Source organism: Sciurus vulgaris (assembly GCF_902686455.1).
Source record: "Sciurus vulgaris genome assembly, chromosome: 5".
Classification (NCBI taxonomy): domain Eukaryota; kingdom Metazoa; phylum Chordata; class Mammalia; order Rodentia; family Sciuridae; genus Sciurus; species Sciurus vulgaris.
Window position 1 is genome coordinate 155,337,002 of NC_136465.1, and position 9,695 is coordinate 155,346,696.

Consider the following 9,695-nt stretch of genomic DNA (forward strand, 5'->3'; position numbering starts at 1 on the left):
ATCTCACTGTAACTGAGTGGTTACATTTTCCAAGTGTCATCTATGAGTAGCCTACAAAGAGTAGATTTGACATGATTAGATTGTTCGAGCACTTAACAATGTGTCAGGCAGCATTCTAGACACCGTCCATGTATTTATTTTGTCATGAAATCTTTCCAACAGCCCTTTGAGGTAAATGCTATTATTATCATCTATCTCCATTTACAGGTTAGGAAACTGAAACAGAGATTAAGTCTTGTCCAAGATCAAACAGGAAATGGAGAGCGATTAATCCTATCAGACTCAAAGCCCACCTCTTCACTTCCTAGACCATCCTCCTTCCTGAAACAGCAAGCAGTAAATTTCCTGCTGCTGTAATTATTCATATCACTGTTTCCTGATCATTTCTTTAGACAACTTACCACAGTTTGCAATGATGCATACTTTGTTTTCTTTCTGCCTTTAAAAAATTTTCTTTTGTGTTACTGGGGGCTCAAACCCAGTGGTGCTGTACCACTGAACCACACCCCTAGCCCTTTTTAGTTTTTTAAGCATTAAATTTTGGTTGTACATGGACACAATACCTTTATGTATTTATTTCTGTGGTGCTGAGGATCAACCCTGTGCCCTGCACATGCGAGGCACGCGCTCTGCCACTGAGCCAACCCAGCCCGCTTTCTCATCTTTTTCACTAAATAAAAAGCACGACGAGAGTGGCAACCATGACTGTTTTACCCACCACCGTCTAGTTCCTAGGACAATGCCTGGGACATTGTAGGTATTTGAAAAATATTTGTAAAATAAATAATAGGTAAATGATATGCCAACAGGGGATCTCAAGATGGCATGGTTTCTGTGCAATGGGAAGTGGTTCTCATCCCATTACAGGTCAAAGAAGCAAACAGAGTGGGAACCCTTTTGCATGGTTGGTGGGAATGGTAAATGGTAGAGCTGCTATGGAAAATGGTTCGGTGGCTCCTCAAAAAGTTAAACACAGAATTACTGCATGAACCATCAATTCTACTCCCAGGTATATATTCCAAAAATTGAAAACAAATACTGTACACAAATATGCATAACAGTATTATTTATAATAGCCAAAAGGTGGAAACAACCCAAGCGTCCATCAACAGATGAGTGGATGAACAAAATGTACTATATCCATTAGATGAATTAGTCTTCCTTAAATAGAAAGGAAATTCTGACATGTTACAACATGGCCAAACCTCAAAAACATTATGCTAAGTGAAATAAAACAGACAAAAGGCAAATATTATGATTCCTCTCATTCATACCTAGAATAAATGAATTCTAGAGCATCAGTATTTTTCTCTTTTTCCACAGTACTGGGGATTAAACCCAGGGCCTTATGTATGCTAAGCAAATGTTCCACCATTGAGCTACATCCCCAGGCCTTTGAATAAGAAAATTCATAGAGACAGATCAAAGAATAGGGGTTACCAGGGTGGACCCGGGATAGGAGGCCCTGAGATAGCAAAAGGGAGGCAGACAAGGAAGCTCAGAGGACACAAAAGATGAGATCTGGATTTTTTTCCCCCAAAATTTAATGTCAGATCAAATTGAACCATCTCATCAACATGGAGCATTGAGTGTGCAGAGCAGATTCTCGAACCGACCCTTACAACAGGCCTGGAGTCAGTACACAGTGCCAAGCCAACGTCTCTCTGACCTTTATGTCTCATAGATGTACACAGGGACATGGAGGGCTGAGGAGAGGAATGTCACTGGGACTCTGGAGCAGGTGGTGGAGATGAATCCTGTCTCCTTTACTCATCAGATCAGAAATACTTAACTTCCCTGAGCTAGTCAGTTAACTCTCATCTATAAAATGGATTGATATCAACTTATTAAGGTAACACCTTATACCATGACAATACCTATTCGATAAATATGTTTTAGAGATTGAATGTTTGTGTGCCCCTCCCCCCGAATTCACATGTTGAAACCCCAGCATAGTGGTATTTGGAGGTGGAGATGTCGTGAATGGAATCGTGTCCTTATGAGAAGGGGCCACAGAACTTGCTGGCTCACTTTCTGGAGGATGCAAGTCAAGGTGAGGAAGTGGTCCTCACCTGGACCTGATCATGTTGGCCCCTAATCTCAAGCTTCCAGCCTCCAGACCTGCAAGAAACCAATATCTGCTGTTTATAAGCTGCCCAGTCTGACACTCGCCTATAATGGCCCCGAATGATTCCAGCTGGGGTAATGCTGAATACCACGCTGGTATGTAGTTGAGTGTTCCATGTGTGTCTGTTTCCTTCCTCCAGCCACAACTCCAGTCCTTCACGCTGCATGTCCCTGAGTAAGCAGAAGCTGCTGTTTCATTCACTCATTCTGCTCCCTGAATTTGAGATGTCGAAAGTCAGCACCCTCTTCTTCTGGGCCAGCACTGTAAGGAGTTACATCCTTTGCTATACCACTGCTCCTCCTGTTGCTTGCCAGGGACCCGGCACACCGCAGGTGGGAAACAGACCATGTTTATTTCACCAAGAGTGGGGTGGGAACACAATGCAGAATCCATGATTTTTCTAGAAATATTCAAGAGAAGTCTCAAATTTTCATCCTTCCCCATGGTCGGTCCACTGTTCCAACTGCTTCCTAGGAAACCAGATGAGGTAAAGCAGCCAGCAATTGGGGGCCATTGCAAGGCCACAGGAACTGATTAGCAGGGCTGGCTGGAGGCCGATTCTCAGTCGTCACATCTGAAATGCTCTCAGACTGACTCTCCCGAATGATGAAAATTTCAGTTCAAGAGTCATTTCATTCTGAAACAATTGCTAAGTACCAGGTGTCCCCAGCCTGTGGCTCTGGATAAGGAGCGTGTGACGTGCTCCCTCTGATTTATGTCTGTCCCTTTGAGAAAATGCTCCTTGCTAAGTGATGTTAACCTTTTGTATCATCCTCTATTTTTAGCCCCTAAGTCAGTGATGAATCAGGTTATAATCTGACAGGTGCTCAAAGACATATTACAGGGAAATTAAATTATGACACCTTAGACATCACAACATTCTTAAGGAACAGCCAGAATGTATTAACCCTGCCTAGTTTCAATCCATACCCATTGTAACCTGAGTTTTTAAAATAATGGACTCATTGCGTATCATAAAATTGAATAAGATTCTAAGATTAACTAAGTTTCTTCCCATTTAAATCAAGCCCCATAATATATCCTGACAGCTCATTCCAAACACCAGAGTTAGAAATGGTTTCTCTGGAATATTATCATTATGCTGTGAGCCAGATACTGCTGGTTTAAAAACAGTCTCATTCACATACAGTTGAGTGACTCGAACATGACAGGCTCTCTTGGGCCCTGGGGAGCCAGTGGTGAGAAAAAGTGAGATGTAATTCTGACCCTGTGGAGCCAGTTGAGCAAGGAGATAGATACTAATGAAATAATCAAATAAATACACGACTAGGCTCATGTTGGAATTCTGTTGTCAGGTTTCTGTTTCTGTATTCCTTTCCCTCCCTCCCTTAGCTCTGATGTCCTCGCTCTGGTCCCCTTTCCAGCAGGTTCTCTCCATGGGTGAGGATGGCTGCTTTCAGTTCCTGACTACTGTGGTGCTAATGAACAACAGTCCCGGGAACATCTATCCTGAGAGACCCGAGAAAGTTCCAGGGAGGATGCAGACTAGCCTGCTTCGGATCACATGCCTTCCTGGTACTCAACTTGGATGTCTAAGGAAGAAATCTTCTGATTTTTTTTTTTTTTAAAGTAGGGAAAGGAAGGAGGTAGGGTTATTGTCCCTGGCACCATGTGGTTAAACAGGATTCCTGTGGCACGGGACAGGGTGATTTCCCAAATGAAAGCATGGCGGGCAATGAGTGTTTGTCCCACAAAGTGTCAGGGGATTCGTGTTTAAAGTTGGATCAAGTAAACGAACATTGTGAACAGGCTCCTAACTTGTGAGCTGGGAGAGGTGAGTGATGTGTGGAGACAAGAGGAAGAAACAACCATACATAAATAAGTAAGCAAAAATACTTTTCTGACAAGTGCTCTGATAGAAATAAACAAGGTGACAAAATACAAAATTGAACAGACCAGGAAGGCCTCCCTTGGAGGGACTGAACTGAGGCCTGAAAGAGGGGGACCAGATTGCTATGCAAAGAGTATGGGGAGAGGAAAAGGCAAGTGCAAAGGCCCTGAGACAGGAAGAGAACAGTTGTGTTTGAGGAATAGAAGGAAGGCTAGTGGTTAGAATGGTGAGATCGTAGAGGTAGGAATCAGATCATAAGAAGCATTTTGGGTCCCACACTGAATACGTATCTGGTTAAAGCTCTAATAAGATAATTAGGGTTGTTGGGTGGAGAATAGATTAGATAAAAGTATGTCTGGAAGGACTATGGGAATTGTTCAAGTAATAGATAATCAGTTAATAGACAATTGGGGTCCAATCTAAGGTGGGGGCAGTTGGAGATGGGGAGAAATGGTTGGATTAAAGATCTGATCTGGCCAGGTGCAGAGGCCCAAGCCTGTAATCCCAGCAGCTCTGGAGGCTGAGGCAGGAGGATCTCGAGTTCAAAGCCAGCCTCAGCAAAAGCAAGGCAATAAGCAACTCAGTGAGTCTCTGTCTCTAAATAAAATACAAAACATAGGGCTGGGGAGGTGGCTCAGTGGTCCAGTGCCCCTGAGTTCAATCCCTGGTACCACCCCGCCACCCCCCAGAAGAGATCTGTTCTGGTTGTAGGACAAGGTGGATTTTTATGTGGGTGGGAGGGGGAGGGGAGGAAATACAGATGAATTTTGACTCTGGGGTGAAATGGGCCCATTTATTGAGGTAAAGAAACCTTGAGAAAAAACACATTTCAGGAACTGAGTCCGAGGTGCCAACAGGGACTCGGGTGGATTAGTGGTGAGATGGGCAAGTTGGGTCTCAAGGAGGAGGCCGGAGTGCAAGCCAGGGCACCGGATGATCTCAGGAGCAGAACGAGAAGGGGACGCTTCCAGCCTTGAGGCTGTCCTGCGTGAGCCTTGAGACTCGTAGAAAAGTCAGCCAAAGAAGAGAAGCCATGACTTTGGAAGGAAACAAGGACAGCCGGAGGTAGAGATCAAGAGAGGGCAATATTTCAAAAGGAAGGAAGCAGTCAACTCTGAGGAAAGCAGTCGAGAGATTAGCAAAATGAGGACAAGGAATGCCCCGGAACTCCGAGGGGGAAATCCACCATCCCGGGTCGCTGGTTATTGAAGACAAATCCATGCGGCGGTGTTACTGCCCCATGAAGGAGTTTAGTGGCTCATCACGACTCCTCAGGGCATCTTGATCTGCTTCCCTGGCAGACGACTTGGCTTCCATCTGCTCTCATCCTGTGCAGCGTTCTGTGTAAGCAGTGACCAAGTCCCTCCTGCCTCACTTGGCATCCCACGCTCCGGGTCTGTACACCCTGTGTCTCAGACATGCCCTACCCTTCTCCTACCCTGGCCCAGCTGAGCTGTCAGCCCATACCAAAAACCTTCCCCAGTTCTACCTCCAGACAGTGTTATTTGTGCCATTCTTGAGCATTTTTTTTTTTTAAATTTGATAGTGAGGATTGAATCCAGGAGGACTTTTCCCACTGAGTTATATTTTGAAATGGGGGCTCTCTAAGTTGCTGAGGCTGGCCTCCAACTTTAAATTCTCCTGCCTCAGCCTCCTGAGTAGCTGGTATTACAGGTCTGTGCCACTACACCTGTTTCTCCAGGATCTTGTAGACCTTCTCCGTGATCACAAGTAGTGCTTCTCAGGTTGTGTTCTCATATTTATCTCGCCCAGTAGACTCCAAATCTGTTAGCCTGTGTTGAGTTCATCTTCAGTGCCCGGTGTAGTACCTAATTCATAGTAGATGCTGAATAGGTTTTTGTTGACTAAGGTATCTAAAGACTGTTCTTTCTTTCATTTTTAGATATTTTTTAGTTGTCAATGGGCCTTTATTTACTTGTTTATATGTGGTGCTGAGAATCGAACCCAGTGCGTCACACATGCCAGGCAAGTGCTCTACCACTGAGCTACAACCACAGCCCAAGACTGTTCTTTCAAACAGAAATTCTAACTATTTGCTATAGTTTGGATCTTGATCATCCCCCAAAGGCCACTGTTGTAAAGGCGTGGTCCCAGGGTGGCACTGTTGGGAGGTGGTGGAAACTTAGGGAGGTGGGACCTTGTGGGGGTGCTTAGCTCATTCTCCCAGAGAGAACTGTATGCAGGAACTCAGCCCTGCCTCTTGCTATTTTTGCTTCCTGGCCCACAGGAAGCTTTTGCTTTGCCACACACCCCACCATAGGCCAAAAAGCAATGGTTCTACCTGATCATGAATTGGAGCTCGGTTGATTATCTCAGGTGTTTTGTTATAGCAATGAAAAGCTAATACACTTTTCTTAAAGAAAAAGCAAAGTTGAAATATATCTTTCCAATTAGAATGTAAACACAAGTTACCATGACTCAAAATATCATCTTTTTTGTTTTGTTTTGTTTTGTTTTGACGGTTTTTATGGTTTTATTTAAGCACACAAAAAATGTGCCCATGAACTGTCTATTCATTTTCTTTACTGTGCAGCCTGGCGTTGGGATTGGTGACTCTGATGACCAGTTGGGCTGCTCTTTCCACGATGGCTTTGCGATTCTCGGAGGAAACGTTGTGAGCAATCTCAGCGCAGTAAGATCTGTTGCACATGAGCAGCACTTCCAGCTCCTTGACGTTGTGGACCAGGAACTTCCGGAAGCCTCTGGGCAGCATGTGCTTTGTCTTCTTGTTGCTCCCATAACCAATGTTGGGCATCAAGATCTGGCCCTTGAATCTTCTCCGCACTCTGTTGTCAATACCTCTGGGTTTCCGCCAGTTGCGCTTAATTTTGACATATCTGTCTGACTGGTGCCGGATGAACTTCTTGGTCCTCTTTCTGATGATTTTGGGCTTCACGAGAGGTCTGAGGGCAGCCATGATGCCGAATACAGATGGCAGCCACCTCCGTAGGCAGCGCCGAGGAAGAGCAAAATATCATCTTAAAGGCTCTAGCCTTTTAATGCCCTCTGTTGTGAGTTTAACTATGCCCTGCCCTAATGTTAAGTCCTAACCCCCAGTACCTCAGAATGTGACCTTACTGGGAAATAGAGTCTTGACAGAGGTCGTCAAGTTAAAAGGAGGCAGTGCCCTAATCCAGTGTGGCTAGGCAGAGGGGAGAGGAGGGACAGACGCAGGGAGAGGCTGTGTGAGGAGTGGGGCAGAGCGACGCCTCTGTGAGCCTCACAGAAGCTGGAGTCAGGCCAGGTTCCTTCCCCAGCACCCCAGAGGGAACATGGCCACCAACATCTTGATTTGGGCCTCCAGAAAGAAAACAAGAAATTTCTGTTGTTTTAGGTCATTTTATTTTTGGCAAACTTAGAAACCCAATAAACCCTCCCAACATGAAAGAAGTCAAAATATATTTCTTTGCTTTTTTTTCCTTTATCACTCTAAAATTTTACTCAATTGTTTCTATACAGAAGAATGAAAAGTCTAGCAAAACCCAGATAGCCTGTCTGCAGTTTAGCCTACATGGAATTAAGAAGGATCCCCAAAGATCTCACTTCAATCAGTTTTAATCTATACTTTATATTTATAGTGATATTAAGTTGGCCAAATGCATTTAATAATAGTAACTCATTCTAAAGGGTGGGGATTGGATTGTACTGAATGCTCTATCTTTATTTAATAAAAGAATGTTATGCATTTTCTTCTGCATATTTTATAACCCTGATGAGCTCATTATAAAATAATAACCTATTAATTTAAAAGTTCCCTGGCCCCAGTCACTGAGCCGCCGCGAGGACTCAGCAGCCTCCCCCTCGAGCCCCCTCGCTTCCCGACGCTCCGTCCCCCCCGCCCGCCTTCTCCCGCAGCCGCCTTCCGCAGGCCGTTTCCACCGAGGAAAAGGAATCGTATCGTAGGTCCGCTATCCAGAACCTCCACTCTTTCGACCCCTTTGCTGATGCAAGTAAGGGTGATGACTGCTTCCTGCTGGCACTGAGGATTATATCCATATAAGAATTCAACAGAGAAACGGCAGGAAGACCCTTACCACTGTCCAAGGGATCGCTGATGATTACGATAAAAAGAAACTAGTGAAGGCGTTTAAGAAGAAATTTGCCTGCAATGGTACTGTAATTGAGCATCCAGAATATGGAGAAGTAATTCAGCTACAGGGTGACCAGCGCAGGAACATATGCCAGTTCCTGGTAGAGATTGGACTGGCTAAGGACGATCAGCTGAAGGTTCATGGGTTTTAAGTGCTTGTGGCTCACTGAAGCTTAAGTGAGGATTTCCTTGCAATGAGTAGAATTTCCCTTCTGTCCCTTGTCACAAGTTTAAAAACCTCACAGCTTGTATAATGTAACCATTTGGGGTCCGCTTTTAACTTGGACTAGTGTAACTCCTTCATGCAATAAACTGAAAAGAGCCATGCTGTCTAGTCTTGAAGTCCCTCATTTAAACAGAGGTCAAGTAGTAGGTGCCTGGCAGTGTCCACTCTGAAACAAAGCATAACATGATGTTTCAGCAAAGCCCAGAGGCCCAAGATCAGATGGCTGTGTCTGACCAGAAGCTTCTCAACTCTCCCTCAGCAGAGGCCCCTATCCTAAGAGTGTGATGACCTGAGCAGGAGGATGGGGTAAGGCAGCTGTACCACTAGAAGGGGGCCTTTGGTGGGTTTTTGTTTTGTTTTTTAAGAAAAAGAAAAAAGAGCCCCTGGTGTCTAACCTGACCAGGTGGGCAGAACTCAAAGGCCACCTTCCTTCCAGTGAGGTGATAATGACATCTGGCTTGCCACCAAGGTCTTTTTGACTAGACATATTCTAGCTAAGGGATGTCCAGAACAACAGAATGTGAGGCCAGCTTAATATCAGTTAAACTTTTGACAAGGGAACAAATACCAAACTGATGTTATCAGTCCTGTAGCTAGCTATAGAGCTTGCAACTCACTAGCAACAGCTGCCCAGTGCCATGTGAAGTAATAAACTGGTTTTTGATTTTCTTTTTCCCTTCAGTTTTAATGTTATGTAATGTATTTAAACCCTTATTTAAATAAAACTTGTTTTCAGAAATAAAAAAAATAATAAAATAAAATAATAATAAATGCTGGCAAGGATGTGGGGGAAAAGGTACACTCATTCATTGTAGGTGGAAATGCAAATTAATACAACCACTCTGGAAAGAAAGCAGTGTGTAGATTCCTCAAAAACTAGGAATAGAACCACCATATGACACAGGTATCCCACTCCTTAGTGTTTATCCATAAGGACTAAAGTCAGCATACTATCATGATATAGCTATATCAATGTATAGTAGCACAATTCACAATAGCCAAATTATGGAACCCGCCCAGGTGAATGGATGGTTGAAGAAAATGTGGGATTTATACACAATGAGTTTTATTCAACCATAAAGAATAATGAAATTATGGTATTTGCTGGTAAATGGATGGAGCTAGAGGACATCATGCTGAGTGATGGTTCTTCCCTTTTCCCATCCCTCCACCCCCATCCCCTTCGTTGGATTTCCCTCCTGCCCCACTTTCCCCTCCTCTTATTTTGGTCTGGTGCCTGCAGACTCAGAAAATCGAGGGTCCTATGTTTTTTTCATCTGTAGACACTAGACCAAAATAAGAGGGGGAAAAGCGGGGCGGGGAATCCATGAAAACCGAAGGAAGATCAGTGGAGCAACGAAGGGGATGGGGGGAGAGG

The 9,695-nt window shown here is 44.3% G+C and overlaps 1 protein-coding gene and 1 pseudogene across 2 annotated transcripts; one reads left to right on the forward strand and one right to left on the reverse strand.

Moving 5' to 3' along the window:
- Positions 1-6,447: 6,447 nt before the first annotated feature.
- On the reverse strand, positions 6,448-6,939 carry LOC306661565 (large ribosomal subunit protein eL32-like). The gene has a single exon (XM_079140585.1). It carries the CDS (start codon positions 6,916-6,918, stop codon positions 6,511-6,513), a length of 408 nt encoding a protein of 135 aa, XP_078996711.1. The 5' UTR covers positions 6,919-6,939; the 3' UTR covers positions 6,448-6,510.
- Positions 6,920-8,417, forward strand: LOC306661126 (eukaryotic translation initiation factor 1-like; annotated as a pseudogene). Its single transcript has 2 exons — positions 6,920-6,947; positions 7,775-8,417. The product of its transcript is annotated as a eukaryotic translation initiation factor 1-like (transcript).
- Positions 8,418-9,695: the final 1,278 nt, after the last annotated feature.

What these genes read in the sequence shown, in the direction of transcription:
- LOC306661565 (XM_079140585.1), bottom strand. Translation starts at nt 6,918, where the DNA reads ATGGCTGCCCTCAGACCTCTCGTGAAGCCCAAAATCATCAGAAAGAGG.